Here is a 19,327-nt window from a genome sequence, read left to right as displayed (position 1 = left end):
GTCTTTACTAGCTTGACCAGGCCATCGTTGACAAATCTGCAAAAGTAAAGGTAAGTACATTGTCAAGCTGTTAGACGTCTATAACTTGGGTAACGGATGGAGAATAACTGCAAATACTCTGAATTGCCCCCTGACTCAATGGTGTCAAGCTGTTCCTTCGTTTAAACTAGTAATCTTACCAAATAACAGAAGCCTGTGTAAATGCATTTACCTTGTGATGGTTTTGTGTCTATGTAGTACTGTTATCCATGTTCAGTTATAATTAATAGGACGGTTTTAAACTTAGAGCTTCAGGTTTGTCAGTCAGTATTACACGTGGTTGTCTTTGTTGTTAATGAAACCTTCTTCTGTCAATTTGTTCTTCTAGTTTCAGAAGATGTTGAAAGAGATGGTAAACTCATTTCCAATGTCAATGTTTTAAAAGCACTTCTTAATAATCGGCCAAATGTAGGTCATGTGAGGTGGCGGCGGACGAGATTGAGTCGAATCTACATCAATACTTTTCAATCAAGTTGCTTTCAATTATGGAAATTGCAGTAATTAGTCTCCTTATCATCAACCTCGATCTTTATTAATTTGATGACTCTCAAGAATAATAAGCTATGGTCATGTACTAACGTCAGTTTATGGTTTAGTAAATTCCTCTACGTAAGGTCAATTGATTGTGTTTTTTAAGAACAAAAACGTTTACTGAGGATAAGAATAGCACCAGGCATCGAAATAAATTTTTGTGGTCTTTCACAATCTACTGTGTTGTTCAGTGGAGAAAACAGACATTATCTATGCTAAAAGTGTCAGTAAAACCGCAAAGAAAAGAAGCGCACGCCAGCAGTATCTAGGCCTTCAAACGACGCAAAAGATTAGCTCAATGCATTTCGAGCTTGATTCGTTTTAGTTAGAGCAAAATATTGTGAGGGCTAGGGTAGGATTCATTTCTGTTCATTCTTAGGAATTAATTTGAAAGCCACTTTGTTATTTTTTGTTCCATAACCACGCGACTATTTTTAGATGTTGCGGCAGAAATTACTTTAAAAAATACAATGAAAAGGCTCGACCAGAAAAAACAAGTAGCAAAAGTCTTCGTTATAGAAGAGATCGTAAATTTATCCTGTGACAGGATCAGCCAAAAACTGTTTCCTGTAATATATGTAAATTGAACCAATTTTGAAGAGTTGAAATTAAATATTCAAATGTAAGAAGACTTTAAAGAACCTTGTTAAGTTATAAAATAAAGGGAAAATAACTTCAAAACCCCTTGTAATCCTTTTTCAGACACTCCACTGAAGCTTGGACGGGAGAAACAAAGAACAATCATGGTCGCTGTGATTGATATGCACGATTTAGTAAACACCTTACTTTCTTTATTCAATTTAGAACCAGCTCAAATGAGGCGTTTAGCAACTACGTGCGGCATGTGTTTCTAATGGCGCCTGGAGTATTAACTCTGGTGGGATTCTTACTGGTTTTGTTTTTCCAACCATCTAACTTTATCTGCAAAAGTAAAGGTAAGTACATTGTCAAGCTGTTAGACGTCTATAACTTCGGTAACGTAAGGAGAATAACTGCAAATACTCTGAATTACCCCCTGACGCAATGGTGTCAAGCGTTCCTTTGTTCAAAAAAGTAATCTTATTAAATGACACGTGTACCAAACTGACGTTTGGTCTGTCCGATGTATTCGTTTTCCGATGTATTCAGACCAAACGTCAGTTTGGTACACGGTTAAAAGAGCACCAAAAAGCGGTTTTCCTTTGCAAAAAGGAAAATTCAGCCTTATCGGAGCATACATGCCTAACTAACCATACAATTGGGTGGGATTTTTCTAAAATTATCACCACTAATCGGCGTTACCACCAGGGCCTTTGTTTGGAGGCTTGGCACATTAACTCCGCCCACGCTCCTTTAAATCGTGACGATGGTGGTTTGCTTCCTGACGCCTATTTACACCTCGTAAGAAAATAGGCCGCTAATCAGTGATCATATAAAAGGACCTCTTGTAGCAGCGTTTAGATCACCCCTGATGAAGGCACTAGACAGGAGTGTCGAAACTTTGGGTCTATGAATTGTAACTTCTTCGGTTACATTCATTAAATCTGCAAACCAGAGTAGCATCAAACTGTCTGATTGTCCACCTGGTTGCCGTGTGAACTGTAATATATTTTAAGCTATGGTCATGTTCTAACGTCAGTTAATGGTTTAGTGAATTCCTCTAAGTAAGGTCAATTTATTGTGTTTTTTAAGAACAAAAACGTTTACTGAGGATAAGAATAGCACCAGGCATCGAAATAAATTTTTGTGGTCTTTCACAATCTACCGTGTTGTTCAGTGGAGAAAGCAGACATTATCTATGCTAAAAGAGTCAGTAAAACCGCAAAGAAAAGAAACGCACGGCAGCAGTATCTAGGCCTTCAAACGACGCAAAAAATTAGCTCAATGCATTTCGAGCTTGATTCGTTTTAGTCAGAGTAAAATATTGTGAGGGTTGGGGTAGGATTCAGTTCTGTACATTCTTATGAATTAATTTTATAGCCACTATGCTATTTTTTTCCATAACCACGGGACTATTTTTAGATGTTGCGGCAGTAATTAGTTTACAAAATTCAATCAAAAGGCTCGGCCAGAAAAAACAATTAACCAAAGTCCTCAAGAAGAAGAGAAGAGATCGTAAATTTATCCTGTGACAGGATCAGCCAAAAACTGTTTCGTTTGATATATTTAAATTGAACCAATTTTGAAGAGTTGAAACTAAATATTCAAATGTAACAGGACATTAAAGAACCTTGTTAAGTTATAAAATAAAGCGAAAATAATTTCAAAACTCCTCGTAATCCTTTTTCAAACACTCCACTGAAGCTTGAACGGGAGAAACAAAGAACAATCTTGGCCGCTGTGATTGATGTGTGGACTGTATGTTGAAGAGCTCCTGAGGAAAAGCACAATGATAGAGCAATGATTACTTTATACCAACTGAAGACGAACGCAAATACGCGGCTTACCAATATGACAGCCTCTGATGCTTTTCCTCGTAGTAACAACTTGTGTTGAAATGAACCCGCTACTGGGCCTAAAGTGTGAACATTTCGGCTTCTCGACTCAAGCTGCATTTTTAGAAGTTCGGAAATGTTATTTAAGGTTATTATTTTTTATTAGACCTTACAAACGTTTTATTTCTTTCCACGTAAGTTCCTGAGCTTCATCGAAATTATTTTAGACTTTCACTGAGTAGGGAGGGGTAGAATGCGATACAACTTTCGTTTACGCATATGGAAATGCAACTTCCGTCCACGGTCTACAACTTCCGTCAATATCTACTTCATCACGTAGTAGTACAGCAATTAGAAAGTGAACATAAGAAGAATCTCTTAGCTCGGTTGTAGGACGGGATCCTGTCAAGACTAGATCAAGAGGTGGAAGTGCAACCTAAATGCGCACAACAACGACCTGGGAAAGGTCAAACCAAAGAAGAGGAGAAATAAAATGATAAGAATAAAAAGGATTCAGGGCATCAGAAGACATCAAAATGTGTTATAAATATCAGTGACTTACTCAGTGACTCACATCGAGAGACAATCGAATAATTTCCGCAAAATAAAATAAACTTTTACCAAAGATGCAGATTTTTACCCCTGACATTACATTTATATGGAACGGCACACACCCATATAAAAGTGGAAGAAATGGGCTTCATGCGGCCCCATTGTCTTAGCAATGACGTCTGAAGTATTCAGTTTGGTGGTATTCCTTTGTTGCATAGACCATACACAAAGTTATGGTAGAGCTACGTTAGTGGTTACGGTATGTTTTAGTTCTGAGACGGCAGTATCTTTACTGATGGATACCTCAGATAATGGTTGCCCGAACAGAACTACCTTGTCTAACAATACAGCAATTACTTGCTGAAGATTAAAATTCCAGCATATGAAAAAAAATTTACAGTGAGCAGATGGTTTGAAACTGCATTTCACGTCAAATAATTGCTTTTGCAATCCACAACTCTAAATTATTCTAATTTGTATCAATGACTCAAAACCAGCCAAAATCCGTCAGTTCACTGGCTATATGAACATTTCACTTGGATACCCAAGTAACGGTAATTCCTTGTTCAAAAGAGGTTATTCAGTTCATATTTCTTCTTCCAAAGAGATGGTAAACTCATTTCCAATGTCAATGTTTTAAAAGCACTACTTAATAACCGGCCAAATGTAGGTCATGGGAGGTGGCGGTGAACGAATTTGCATCAATGTTTCCCAATCAATTTCCTTTTAATTACGTAATTAGTCTAGTTATCATCAACCTCGATCTTTGTCAATTTGATGACTCTCAAGAATAATGAGCTATAGCCAAGCTCTAGCGTCAATCTATGGTTTAAAGAATTCCACTAAACAAGGTCAATTTATTGTGTGAGTAATAAGAACAAAAAAAATTACTGTGGATACGAATTGCACCAGAAATCATATTGAATTGTTGTGGTCTTTCACAATCTACTGTGATTTTCAATTGAGAAACCAAACATTATCTATCTTAAAAAAAGTCAGTAAAACCGCCAAGAAAAGAAGCACTCAGTTATAGTATCTAGGTTTTCAAACAACGCAAAAAATTAACTTAATGATTTTCTAGCTTGATTCGTTTTAGTCAGAGTAAAATATTGTGAGGGCTGAGGTACGAAATGTCACTAAGACTATCTTGATAGATTGGCTATCTGGAAAACAAAAAGCGAGCTGTGATTGGTGCATTATTTCCTTATCAAGTGGGAAGGTCACACACCCATATAAAAGTGGTAGAATTGGGCTTCCCATAGAATCGAAGCATTCTTAAGTAGAGGAGAGAGAGAGTGGCGTGTCCAGACCAAAGAGACTCGTTTTTACAATGCGCACAAGAGAAATTTTACTGTGTGCAGCGGGAAGTATATTCAATGACCTCTGCAGGTGCATGTTTTCATTTTTTTCTCTCCTATTTTTCATGGAGGTAGTGGACCTTTCAGCTGCAGACGCTGGACTTATAATACTCCTTGGACAAATTGTTGACGCGTTGACCTCAATAATCTCTGGTTACCTCGGCGATATGGTTAAAGTACCCGTTCTTTCACAGAAAATTGGAATGCGAAAATCTTGGCATCTTATGGCAACGGTTTTTATGGGCATCGTAGTTCCTCTCTGCGTCAACCGTTGCATTCTCTGTAGTGGAAGTCATCAAACTTGGCTTCCCACCGTCTATTACGGTTTCTTGTTTTCACTGTATAACATTTGTTTCAGCGTAGTGGAGATAAATCACCTGGCTTTCATCACAACTTCAGCTGTGTCGGTTGAAGAACTAACAGATCTTAACGCCATCAGGTTTGCTATTTTTAAAAGTATTATATTTAATTAAACTTAACTGTTCACCCATTTGTTGGGCTCTTACCAAAGATCTACTGGAGGACAGACGCATAGTTTATGTCGCCATCTGCAAAATTTTGCTTTTTTTATCATCTAAAACAAACAGATTACATGTTGATGTGGATTTACACTTCAAGATCACATAATATGTCAAAATGTGGTAACAACATCAATTATACACTCGGCCACGAGCACATTCTGACGCCATCTTTGATCTATAGCAAAACGGAAGCACGTCATAATGTAATATTTTTGTTAATCAGATGATGACGCGAAGTTTTTATTTCATAATCAAACTCTCCTAAAGTTACTTTTCCCTAAGCGTAAGTCGGTTGACTTAGTACTATTGCCTCTTGCTTCGTAAAAGTCATAAGAAATAACACTAATTTAATGAAAAACCTTCTACCTATGCGTATGTCTGTCAGACCTCCAGTTTTAGTGCTCACACATGCGAAATTAGGCTTCGTACATATTCGTCAGTTTTTATCATGCATTCAGCCGTTGATTGACCTTATTGGCCATAATGGACTGCAACTTGTATTCCTGTGCGAGTCTTCAAGTTTCATGACAAATGCTCCAATCATAACATCCCATGAAGTTTCAAGCAGCCAATTACGTAGAGGTTTGTTTTTGAGGTTCCATTTAAGGACAGCATCATGTTAACTTGTACACGATTCGAGATAATTATGTTGAATCTTTATTAAACTAATTTGCGAAGTTTTCATATAGACCGGTTGCGTCTACTTTCTGGCTAAAATGCGGACAAGAGAACAGCTATTGTGCGCGGTAGGAAATTTATTCAGCGATCTCTGCCGGCAGCTTAATTTTTCATTTCAAAGATCTCTTTCCAAGAATCCCTGCGGGCGAAAATCTTGGCACCTTTTCATAACAGTTTTAATAAGCATTATCATTCCTTTTTTCTTTAACTGTTGTTTTCTTTGTAATAGAAATCATGGTGGGTGGCTTTCAATTGTCTATTACATCTTCTTATTACATCTTCTTCTCGCTGTACAACATTTGTTTGAGCACTGTGGAGGTAAAAATTACCTTTGTTACAACTGTAACTGAATCCGTCGAGAATGTACAGCTCTTAGTGCCATGAAGTTTGCTTCAAGAAACCTTTTTTAAGACACGTAGTTCAAACGGCAATCGTATTTGTTTCAAACATACTTGTATAAATCACTTGTATAACTTTTATATAACTCAACTCAAGAACGGACACTCTGAGGCCGTTTTTTCCTAACTTATCCTGTAGGAATAATAAACGTGACATCTAAGAACAATTTTCTTTATTCTTCTCTTTTTCTTGTTCAAAAGGACAATGTTCAGCTTCCTTAGTGGTATTTACATATACGTGATGGCCTGGGGCCTTTTCGGACAGGACAAGAGCGATACTCTGGGACCTCAGAGCCTTCCAGATTTTGTAGTAAGTAGCAGCTTCGTTAATAGTTCTATGCCACGATATGCTTTGACAAACAGGTGGAAGTTCAATGCGATGAACTAAAAAAAAACGCAATTAAAAAACGGTTGGAGAAATTTGGTTTTCTCTTCCTGCGCTGCCTGTCAGCCTTTCAGTCTCTTTCTACACATCTCTACTGGCATTAAAACTTTTTTTTTGTCCTAAACCTTTCAACTTTCAAGACCTGATTGTCAATTCTCTCCTGGAGCTGCTTTGCATTTCCTTTAAATTAATTCTTGAGAATTTAGTGTTAGATCAAGATAACAACTTTTATCTGATTAGCATTAGTATTCTCATCAGCTGTTGGCTAGAGAATGTATGTTTGCTAGAGGGAGAGGTTACAAGTTAGTCATTTCTGGGAGTTAAAAGGTTGATTAATTCTTTTCTGAACAGTACCTCTCGTGGATTGCTACTGGAACAGGACTCTTCTTTGCAGCCATCTTCCACATTGGCACAAACGAACCTCAAAAATGTCAGAGTAAAGAAAGCGCCACAACGGATCTCACGGTAAGACAGGAAACAAAAGGATATTTCCTTTTCAAATAATGGTCATAAAAAAGCTTATTTTTGTGTTCGGGAAGCAGACAACATCGTAGAGCTAAAAGCGGCGCGCTTGTGCGATTGTTTCTTCGTTCTTCATTTGATTTATCTAAAAGACGTTACATTGCGCGACCAGAGGGATAGAGGTATGGTCCACACATTATCTAAAGCAACCTTTAATTCACTCTAGCCACTTACCCGTTATTTTTCAGAAAGCTCCTGGAATAGTCATTGAAGAGTTTGGAGCCGAAGATGCCAGTAAGTCTATGGATATTTACTTTGGTGTATTATTTAAAAAACCGTCGTTGTTCGCGCAAAAATTGCATATCTAAGGTCCTTTCCAGCGTAAAACTGATCGAAAAAAATGAAAAACGCTACTCGTCTTCATCTCAAGGGGGATAGGTCTTATTTTTGCACGGAGCTTCTTAATATCTAGTGTATTGTTGCCTCGGTATTTTTGAGAATCTATTAACCATGACTGTGTTTAGGCATCCCACAAGTTTGATACACGTGGTCCTATCTGGAGACAGCACCAATTTTGCTTGAAATGTTTGGACAACGTCCTCTTAAAAACAAAATGTCTAGTTCAGAAGCGCATGTCAACTGGAGATTAAGATTAGTGATCACAGCAAGGATATCAAACCCACAAACTCTCTTCAGTTATTTCTAGACTGCATTCCGCCAAGAGGCTAAATGTCGACTACGTTAGTAGCTCGAGCTTTACTTCGAAGAACCAGCCAAGTAGATGGCTAGAATGAGGAAAAGAATTTCATCCGTAAACCTCGCCTTCTAAGGATTGTCTCTTTAGAGAACTTTATCATAACTCCTTTTTTAGCGAAGCGCAAAACCTCCAGCTTAGCTTGGGTTACTCAGATTTTTCACTAGCAAGTTAAAACGGGAAAAGAAGTTGAACAAAAACTAATCGAGAAGAAGTCCAGATATCCCGTGTTATAAAAATATTATTGGAGATCATTTTGAGGGAATAAGTTTCAATAGTTGATCCGAAAAAGAGTTGAGACATGTTCCTGAAGCTGACACGATTTAGTTCCACCGTTGAACCCTGACGCAGAAAAACCAGACGTTCGTTAATTGCTTGTTTTGTTTTTTTGCTCAAGATTCTAGACGGACCAGCCTTGCTTTTAAGTTTATTAACATGGTTATGGCTTCAAATGAATATGAAGAACATCAAAGTGAGATGAACGGATGTGGAGGAACCAAAAGCCATGAAGTACGCATCAGGAAACGAAGTCTTCTGCAGAAGTTTGCTGTTGCCATGTTTGGTGATGGGAAAATTGATAACACTGATCAAAATCATAAGAATCCAGAAAGTGAGGATACAAAAATACGAGTTGTTCTAGAAGTACAGCATCTTGATCGTGAACGCAAGAAGAGTCCACTAATGCTTGATTTTGACGGCATCCTGTTGAGATTACAAAACGAAGAGCACGAACAACCAACATGTCTTGGTGCCATGGAAAACCAAGTTACAATGGACGGTAAAGCCGACGATCATACAACTGATGAAGAGTTGTGGAACACCAGACACGAAGAGATCAAAAACACTACTGAAAAAGATTTGTGGAAAATGACCAACAACGCGGCCCCTAAAACATCTTCTTGTACCGTATATAAGCAAAGAAAACATGGAATGGTGCTTTTTCCGGATGATGGTAAATTTGGTCTCTATAACCCTGGATTTGAAGATGATGGAGGTGATGATGATAAGAAGGAAAGCCTTTGCAGTACATCAGTGAGGAAGCAAAAAAAGTCTCTGACTTTCCATCCTCCTGAACTTCTTGAAATGCTGTTCATGAACGGAACAGAACGACAGGGATTAAATCTCGATCACACGCCTGACAACAAAACGAATCTGAATGAAAGTATTCCAAAACAACACGGTAGAAAAATCGATATAATAGAAGGTTGCGATACCACAGATAATTCTTTAACTTCAGGGGATAACCCTGATGTTCTTGGTCTCCCTGTTCAATCGACAAGTTCTACACCTGAGGGAAGACGTCCAAAAGGAATCAAATACTGGCTAAAAGATCCAAACGTGTACATGGTAAACCTTCACGTTTCCAACTATCCTTGTTTGTTGATTTAGTTGACTCTCTGTGACGTTTTTCTCGTGTTTTAATTCTCAGGTTGCCATTATCTTTACATGTACACGCCTTGTGCAGGACTCTGTATACAGCTATTTACCGCTATTTCTCACAGAGAGATTATCATTCCCCAAGGTATAGTTCAATCTGATGTGCTCAGTTGTTTTCAACTCTTTGATAACTATAATAATCTCATCGTATTTTTGTTCTGAATCAGGCAGCTACCGCTTATTTTCCACTCGTCCTCCTAACCAGTGGCTCTATAGCGAGTTCAACGTGTAAGAAACTGAAAAGAAAAATTGGAAGTAAGGTAAGACCTGGATTAACAGCTTCTTCTAACTGGTCATTTGACGTTTTTGATAGTGGAAATGCATTGATTGCGCCAAACGTCGGCTTATCTACTTGTTGATGATGAGTGGCTGAGAGGGGCGATAAATAAACGATCATCTTAACGGCTTTATTTAACTCGACACATGAACCATCTTTTCTCAAGTTACGATAGTCAGGATTTCGATTCCTCAAAGGATTCTCAGATCTTTTTTTTGTCTGTGTCTCGCTTGTTACGGAACCATGAACAACTTTATTTGTTATTTTAGTCTTAGTAACTTTCATACTTTCTTTGCTATGCACATCTAGTGGAGCTACCTTCTGGCAAGTTTATTTGTGATGGGTGGCGCTTTTTGGAGCTATTTTCAAACCTATTCTACCAGACAATCAACTTATGCACCAGTGGTTATGATAGGAAGTGGTCTCTCCATTATGTACGTGATGGCACTGGTCTTCATTACCGAGCTGATCGGGGAAAATAAGGTTAGTCTTTCGAAACAAGTTTTAATAGCTTCGAGGAGATAATAAGTCGCAAACTCTAATACATTTCCAACCAGCCAATTTTTGAAATTCAAATGACATGAAAGTTGTTTTGAATGTCGCAAAACAAAATCCAAACTAATCTCAACTCTTTGTCAGTACGAAATAAAATCTCACAAGCAGCTAGTGATAATTTAATGTAGATACAGTTAGATCGCCTGAAGTTTTAAATTTCGAGTAACATCTGATCAGTTGAGAGATTGTTGCGATTTTTCAAGGTCAATCACAGAGGGTAATGAAAAAGAACCGTTTCATTCGCGGACTAGTTCCGAAACTTGATTAACACCATGATCAGGGTGAATATTTTTCCATAGTGCTCTCTATAAATTTTCCATGATACTAATAAGGATAATTTTTCTAACAATCCAAACCTTTGTTTTCATTGGCGATCATTTACCTTTTTCTCTCTTGCCGTAAATGTTTGATTCAGCAGTGACACTCTGAGGAGAAATTAAAGACCTGTTGGTCTTAGGGGTAAAGAGTTAAAAAACTACGTTAATAATAGTACTAATGTTGGTTTCCCATCTGAGATATATGAGTTAATACGGTGATTTCCTGTCAGGAAACCAGTGGATTAGTGTTTTCCATTATCACTGTAATCGCCAGAATCTCAAGCGGTGCACTTATCATTACTATACAGGAATTTTATCCGGAAGAAAGGTTAGTCTATCAAATCTTTATTGAAATTTACCCTAGAAGGAACAAGAAACATGGTATTTAAAACGTTTAGATGACCGGCCGATTTGTTAAAACTCGAAAAGTATATTCAACATGTTTGTCTTTACCAGCTTGAGGAGGCCATCGTTGACCATTTTAAATTTTAATAACAGTTTTAAAACTATGCATGATTCAGTAAACTCCTCAATTCCTTTATTCAATTTAGAACCAGCTCAAATGAGGCGGTTAGCAACTACGTACGGCATGTGTTTGTAATGGCGCCAGGAGTATTAACTCTCGTGGCATTCTTGCTGGTTTTGTTTTTCCAACCACCTAACTTTATCTGCAGAAGTAAAGGTAAGTACATTGTCAAGCTGTTAGACGTATATAACATGGGTAACGTAAGGAGAATAACTACAAATACTCTGAATTACCCTCTGACGCAATGGTGTCAAGCCGTTCCTTTGTTTAAACTAGTAATCTTACCAAGTAACACAAGCCTGTGTAAATTCATTTACCTCGTTATAGTTTTGCGTCCATGTAGTACTGCTATCCATGCTCATTTAATAAGACGGTTTTAAACTTGGAGCTTCAGGTTTGTTAGTCAGTATTACACGTGGTTGTCTTTGTTGTCAACGAAACCTTCTTCTGTCAATTTGTTCTTCTAGTTTCAGAAGATGTTGAGGCTCTACACGGCCAATCGCCGTTTGATGTTCAAGTTAACCAATGTCCATCGGGGGTCAAAGCAACGTCAGGCCACAGCTTGGATGATAGTCACAATACCTCCATCGTGGTGGTGGATTCTTGTTCTGAGGACTCAAAACTTTGAATTCTTTGAAAATTGCATTATGTGTAGAGGCTCTGTCGACCTACTAAAGGTCATTGCACAGACACGCCCACGATTTCGGCCTATATGACCCATAATTAACTGTTTCATTTTTAACGATCAAGTTAAAATCAAAGAGATTGTAAAGATCGTTTCCATCTGTTGTTGTTGAGATTTTAGGAAAAATTATTTCACATGAAAAGTTTTGCCATCGTAGAATTCCGTAAAATAAAAAGAGACAAGTCGTAATAACTTCTGGCACCGAGATGAACAGGAGTCCACTTTTCCTAAATTTTAGATAAATAGTGGTCTTGTCTGTTTAATGATAATAATAGTATAGTATCTTAATCTATTTTCAAAATTTTTTAGATTTTCTTCTTTTCTATTGATAGCTCAAAGTTTGCTCGGAAAACTGTTCACATCTCGGAACAAATAATGTGAACCGTTTAGATCAATCGCTGACAAGCAAAAGTTTTCATTCATTATAGCTACGTGTATTACGACATTCTTGGTTTTGAAGAACTGGTATGGTCATGTTTACCGTCTTCATTATATAACACTCGAAGGATTAACACTCGAAACGTCAGCTTTGAAACTCTCTAAGGTGGCCAATTTACGTTATAAACTCAGTTATAAATAAAACCAAGTAATATATGTCAACACACGTGTTTGTTTGTTAACACTCGAAACGTCAGCTTTGAAACTCTCTAACGTAGCCAATTTACATTATCAGCTCAATAATAAATAAATCCAAATTATCTTAACGTACGTGCTCGTTTGTTTGTTCCGGGTGATCGAACCTGACAGAGCTTCAAGCTAGCAAGTTTGATCATCCGTAGTAAGTGTACGGCGAAGGGCGAATGAGGGAATCAGGACCTTTTGTCTCCAATGGTTTTCCATTTTTTTTTCTTTGTTAAAACGTTTCGATTCTGCAGTTAAGTGGTATCAAAATTAGTTGCAAGAAAAATGGGTTGCTTTCTCGTTTAATGTACGTGGACATTACAAGCACCGCAAAAATTCAAGAACTTTCCAACTTGTTGACCTTGCTAGTTATGAGCCAAGGAGTGTCTGTTATTTCCAATTCACCAAACCTGACTAGGTCTCAATCGACTTGATTGAGTAAACCTGTCAGACTGAATATGTTCATGAATGTGTTTACACACAGGAGACGTGACCCAAGGAAAGAAAATCTGCCAAAACTTACAGTAAACTTACAGCTCAATTACTGAAAACAAACATATACTTTCCGACATTTCTTATCTGTTAAAACACTGGTCCATCGCATAGATAGCTTGGAAAGTTGTCTTGCCTTAGCAATTCTTCGAGTGCAGGCCACTGAAAAGAGACTTTCCCAATTTCCTACACTCGATTCAAACTAGCTCAAACGAGGCTGTTGGCAACTACTTGCAAAATGTGTTAGCAATGGCGTCTGAAGTATTCTGTTTGGTGGTATTCCTACTGGTTTTGCTTCTCCAACCGTCAAAAGGTTTTTTGAAATGAAAGGTAACAGCGTTGATTTACATCTAAATTCACATGGCTGTGTAACATACTGATAATCACAAAGAATGATTGTACATACACAGACTCCAAGCGAATGGTCACAAAAATTTATTTTTTTACACAAGATACCATATATCCACGCAGACTTTCTCTGCTTTTTGTTCTAATTCCTCTGCTTTAATAACCTTTACGTGTGCCATTTCTCCTGTGTAGACACACAGGATTTTGAGGCTCAAGCAGATCAATTATCGGTTGATGCTCCACTTCCTCAGCTTCTCTACGAAACAAAGAAACGCTAAAGGAGTGGTTAGATGCAAATCGAAACTCTTACATCGCGTCGGTTCATTATTCTTCTGAGGAAACAAAACTATAATTTCTTTTCAGAAATATAATATGCGTGGGTTTTGTTGCATAGACCATAAACAAGGTTATGGTAGAGTTACGTTAATGGTTACGGGATGTTTTAGTTCTGAGACGGCAGTATCTTTACTGACGGAGACCTCGGATAATGGTTTCCCGAACAGAACTACCTTGTCTAACATTAGTGCAATTACTTGCTTGAGATTAAAATGCCAGCATATGAAAGAAAATTGACAGTGAGCAGAGGGTTTGAAATTGCATTTCACTTCAAGTAATTGCCTTTGCAATCCACAACTCTAAATTATTCTAATTTTTATCAATAGCTCGAAACCAGCCGAAATCAGTCGCCTTTGAGCCTGTAATTATGGTGAACATTTTAGTTTTTTGCTCTCTCAGTTACGTAGGGTCAGTTTACTTGCTATAAAAACACTCTACTTGGTTATATCTAAGTGACGATAATTTCTTATTCGAAGGAGGTTATTCAATTCAAATTTCTTCATCCAAAGAGATGGTAAATTCATTTCCAATGTCAATGTTTTAAAAGCACTTCTTAATAATCGGCCAAACGTAGGTTATGGGAGGTGGCGGTGGACGAGATTGAGTCGAATCTACATCAATGCTTTTCAATCAACTTGCTTTTAATTATGGAAATTGCAGTAATTAGTCTCCTTATCATCAACCTCGATCTTTATCAATTTGATGACTCTGATAATAAGCTATGATAATGTTCTAACGTCAGTTTATGGTTTAGCGAATTCGTCTAAGCAAGGTCAATTTATTGTGTGTTTTATAAGAACAAAAACGTTTACTGAGGATAAGAATAGCACCAGGCATCGAACTAAATTTTTGTGGTCTTTCACAATCTACAGTGTTTTTCAGCAGACATTATCTATGCTAAAAGGGTCAGTAAAACCGCAAAGAAAAGAAGCGCACGGCAGCAGTATCTAGGCCTTCAAACGACGCAAAAGATTAGCTCAATGCATTTCGAGCTTGATTCGTTTTAGTCAGAGTAAAATATTGTGAGGGCTGGGGTAGGATCCAGTTCTGTACATTCTTATGAATTAATTTCATAGCCACTTTGCTATTTTTTCCATAACCACGCGACTATTTTTAGATGTTGCGGCAGTAATTAGTTTAAAAAAAATTCAATCAAAAGGCTCGGCCAGAAAAAACAATTAACCAAAGTCCTCGAGAAGAAAAGAAGAGATCGTAAATTTATCATGTGACAGGATCAGCCAAAAACTGTTTCGTGTGATGTATGTAAATCGAACCAATTTTGAAATTAAATATTCAAATGTAAGAGGCCAATAAAGAACCTTGTTAAGTTATAAAATAAAGGGAAAATAATTTCAAAACTCCTTGTAATCCTCTTTCAAACAATCCGCTGAAGCTTGGACGGGAGAAACAAAGAACAACCTTGGCCGCTGTGATTGATGTGTGGACTGTATGTTGAAGAGCTCCCGAGGAAAAGCACAATGATATGATTACTTTATACCAACTGAAGACGAACGCAAATACGTGGCTTATCAATATGACTGCCTCTGTTGTTTTTCCTCCTAGTCACAACATGTGTTGAAATGAACCCGCTACGGGTCCCCTAAGTGTGAATATTTCGGCTTCTCGACTCAAGCTGCATTTTTAGAAGTTCGGAAATGTTATTTAAGGTTATTATTTTTATTAGACCAAACAGATGTTTCATTTCTTTCCACGTAAGTTTCTGAGCTTCATCGATATTAATTTTGACTTTCACTGAGTAGGGAGGGGTAGAATGCGAGGGGTAGAATGGGAAAACTGTAACTAACAGATGCCATAATATTTTGAAACCCATCTGGCCCAGGACAACTTATGCTCGTGATACATTGAAAACCATTTGAGTTCGCGACTCATGGTGATTTATTAGGTGGCAAGACAGCATTAAAAGGATCAGACCAAAATATTAGACAATTTAAAAACTCCCAAAAGTGACTGATTCATGTAACTTCTCCCTATAATATCCAAACACTATCCAGCAAACAGATAACGATAATACTGAAACTTATCAGGCAGAAGTTATCTTGATCTTACATAAAATTCTCATAACTTATTTAGAAGTAAATGTGTAGCAACTAGAAGGGAGAATTAACAATCAGATCTTAGGTATTTAAGGGTTAAAGGAAGAGAGCAGAAATGCTTCCTCTCAGCTACTGATCTCAGCAATGGTAGTCCTTCACACACATTTAAGTTTCTGTCAGTGATAAACATTCAGTGAATTGATATTCCCATTCTTAGCACTTAGAGGCCTTCTGACAAAAAGGTTTGCTATACTAGTTCTTATTGCATTGTGTTAACCAATGTTATGATAGTATAATTTTGAGATACTTAAAAGATTGAGAAATATATCCAAATCAAGATATTTATTTCATACTGTTACAGTTACCATAAGATTTGTTTGAAAGAGAATCTTTCAGACCATCGAATTGTATGAGAAATTATTTTTTGCGAGACTTCTATCAAACTTCTTATTATGAGAACAATTTTGCGAATAATAAAATTTAGTGTCAGTTCATCTTTGTGTTGAGAACTCTTTTAGTTGGTGAAACTCACTTTTTCTTTTTTCCAATTTGAAGCATCAATTTGATTGATACATAAAGCACACAAAATATTTTTTGAGAGATCCATGTGGCATCCATGGTGGATTACTATGCTATCATGAAAAACAAAAACAACAACTACTGAAAACTGCTTTTGTCACAATTGCTATCAAATTTGTGTCAGTTTTCTGGGTCTGCCATAATAAGTGAAAACTCTGAAGATCTTGGTTATTTTATAAAAAGCAATTACTTTCCAAGAGTTTCTCTGCTAGGAGTGTTTTAGGCAAACCATGTAGTAAACAGGTGAGCAGTACAGAACTTATTGACTTACTGCAGCGGCAATGCAAAAAAACTCTATCGAACTTAAAACAATTCAGGTACCTAATTGAAAATTTGTACTAATTTTGCAACAATAGTCACCCTCATTCATAATTCACGAGAATAAGATAAGTATAGAACGATGAATACTTAGCAAAAATACATGCCTCCGTGCATAAACTTGAAGAAGTGAAAGCTCGTAGGCAAACCATTGGGGCCATAAAATGTATTTGAACAACCAAAAGCGGCACACTACTCTCCTTTCTTTTTGGGAGAAAAATTAGCTTTATCGATATTTCGGCTAGGACAATCCATTTTCCTTAAAAATCGTACAATTTTACTGCCTAAGTATGAATTTCACCAAGTGCGCTCACAGAGATTTAACACGAGTCAACCCCAGCCTCGTTCTCACGTTAGCGCGGCTGCATTTCCAATATGGCGCTGGGAACTGTAAAAAGGTCTATTAGAAAGTGAAGAGGAGACCCGGAGGAGACTTTTTTTTTACAATGCATACAAGAGAAAGGTTCTTGTGTGCAGCGGGAAGTATATTCAATGAACTCTGCGGGTGCATGTTTTCATTTGGTTTTCTCTCCCTGTCAGCCTGCCAGCCTCCTTCCACACATCTCTGTTGGCATTAAAAATCTTTTTTTTGTCCTTAACCTTGCAACTTTCAAGATCTGACTGTCACTTCTCTCCTGGAGCTGCTGTGCATTTCCTTGTAAATTAATTTTGAGAACTTCTATCTGATAAGTATGAGTTTTCTCATCAGCTGTTGGCTGGAGAATGTATGTTTACTACAAGGAGAGGTTACAAGTTAATCATTTCTGGGAGTTAAAGGGCTAAGATGCTAGTTGATTAATTTTTTTTCTAAACAGTACCTCTCGTTGATTACTACTGGAACAGGACTCTTCTTTGCAGCCATCTTCCACATTGGTACAAAGGAACCTCGAAAATGTCAGAGTAAAGAAAGCACCACGACGGATCTTACGGTAATACAGGAAGCAAAAAAGATATTTCCTTTTCAGATAAAGGTCGTATAAAAGCTTATTTTTGCGTTCGGAAAGCAGACAACATCTTGGAGCTAATAGCGACGCACTTGCGCGACTGTTTCTTCGTTCTTCATTTGATTTATCTACAAGAGGTCTATTAATCTGGACGGGTCTTGAAGTTACATGGCATGACCAGAGGGATAGAGGTATGGTCTACACATTATCTAAAGCAACCTTCAATTCACTCTGGCCACTTTCCCGTTATTTTGCAGAAAGCTCCTGGAAAATTCATTGAAGAGTCTGGACCCGAAAATGCAAGTAAGTCTATCGATATGTACTGTGGTGTATAATTTTAAAACTGTCGTTGTTTCTGTTAAATTGCAGATGTAACGTCCTCTCCGACATCAAACTAAACTAAAAATATGAAAAACGCTACTCGTCTTCATCCCAAGGGGGGTAGGTCTTATTTTTGCATGGAGCTTCTTAATATCAAATGTATTGTTGCCTCGGTATTTTTGAGAATCTATTGACCATGGCTGTGTGCAAGCATGCCACAAGTTTGATACAGGTGGTCCAATCTGGAGACAGCACCAATTTTGTTTGAAATATTTAGACAACGTCCTCTTTAAAGAAAAATATCTTGTTCAGAAGCGCATGTCAATTGGAGATTAAGATTAGTGGTCACAGTAAGGATATCCAACCCTCAAGCTCTCTTCAGTTATTTCAAGACTGCATTCCGCCAAGAGGCTAAATGTCGACTACGTTAGTAGCTCGAGTTTTACTTCGAAGAACCAGCCAAGTAGATGGCGAAGATGGGTAAAGAATTTCATCCGTCAACCCCGCCTTCAAGGATCGTCTTTTTAGACAACTTTACTATTACTCTTTTTTCAGCGCAGCGCAAAATTAAACCTCCAGCTTGGCGTGGGTCACTCAGATTTTTCACTAATAAGTTCCAACGGGAAAAGAAATAGAACAAATACGAAACAAGTTAAGGTCCGCATATCCCCTGCCCCTGTTATAAAAATATTATTATTATTTATATTATTATTACAATGGGCGGTAAAGCCGACGATCATGAAACTGATGAAGCGTTGTGGAACACCAGACTCGAGATCAAAAACACTACTGAAAAAGATTTGTGGAAAAATGACCAACAACGCGACCCCTAAAACATCTTTTTGTACCGTATATAAGCAAAGAAAACATGAAATGGTGCTTTTTCCGGATGATGGTAAATTTTGTCTCTCTAACTTTGGATTTGAAGATGATGGAGGTGATGATGATAAGAAGGAAAGCCGTTGCGGTACATCAGCTAGGAAGCAAAGAAAGTCTGGGACTTTCGATCCTTCTGGATTTCTGGAAAAGCCGTCAATGAACGCAACAGAACGACAGGGATTAAATCTCGATCACACGCCTGACAACAAAACGAATCTGAATGAAAGTATGCAAGATTTTCCAAAACAACACGTCAGAAAAATCGAAAGAATAGAAGGTCGCGATGGCACAAATAATTCGCCCACTTCAGCGGATAACCCTGATCTTCTTGGTCTCCCTGTTCAATCAACAAATTCTACATCTGAGGGATAACGTCCAAAAGGAATCAAATACTGGCTAAAAGATCCAAACGTGTACATGGTAAACCCTCGTGTTTCCAACTTTCCTGGTTTGTTTATTTAGTTGACTCTCCGTGACGTTTTTCTCGTGTTTTAATTTTCAGGTAGCCATTATCTTTACATGTACACGCCTTTCGCAGGACTCTGT

The 19,327-nt window shown here is 37.6% G+C and overlaps 1 protein-coding gene across 1 annotated transcript; it reads left to right on the top strand.

Moving 5' to 3' along the window:
• The first annotated feature begins 4,866 nt into the window (after positions 1-4,866).
• On the top strand, positions 4,867-11,918 carry LOC149046607 (uncharacterized). Its single transcript, XM_089205163.1, has 11 exons — positions 4,867-5,333; positions 6,693-6,801; positions 7,228-7,341; positions 7,587-7,632; positions 8,490-9,439; positions 9,522-9,614; positions 9,697-9,789; positions 10,116-10,289; positions 10,909-11,006; positions 11,230-11,360; positions 11,672-11,918. The coding sequence occupies exons 1-11, from the start codon at positions 4,867-4,869 to the stop codon at positions 11,830-11,832; spliced, it is 2,436 nt and encodes an 811-aa protein (XP_089061289.1). The 3' UTR covers positions 11,833-11,918.
• Positions 11,919-19,327: the final 7,409 nt, after the last annotated feature.

This window comes from Pocillopora damicornis, chromosome 4, assembly GCF_964200805.1.
Source record: "Pocillopora damicornis chromosome 4, jaPocDami1.2, whole genome shotgun sequence".
NCBI classification, from domain to species: domain Eukaryota; kingdom Metazoa; phylum Cnidaria; class Anthozoa; order Scleractinia; family Pocilloporidae; genus Pocillopora; species Pocillopora damicornis.
This window is presented reverse-complemented; position numbering and strand designations above follow the sequence as displayed.

Bases quoted from the DNA above. Each gene is read 5' to 3' on its own strand.
- LOC149046607 (XM_089205163.1), top strand. From the start codon at position 4,867: ATGCGCACAAGAGAAATTTTACTGTGTGCAGCGGGAAGTATATTCAAT. The intron at 9,790-10,115 runs GTAAGACCTGGA...ATGCACATCTAG, and splicing joins AAAGAAAAATTGGAAGTAAG to TGGAGCTACCTTCTGGCAAG. The intron at 11,007-11,229 runs GTTAGTCTATCA...TATTCAATTTAG, and splicing joins GAATTTTATCCGGAAGAAAG to AACCAGCTCAAATGAGGCGG.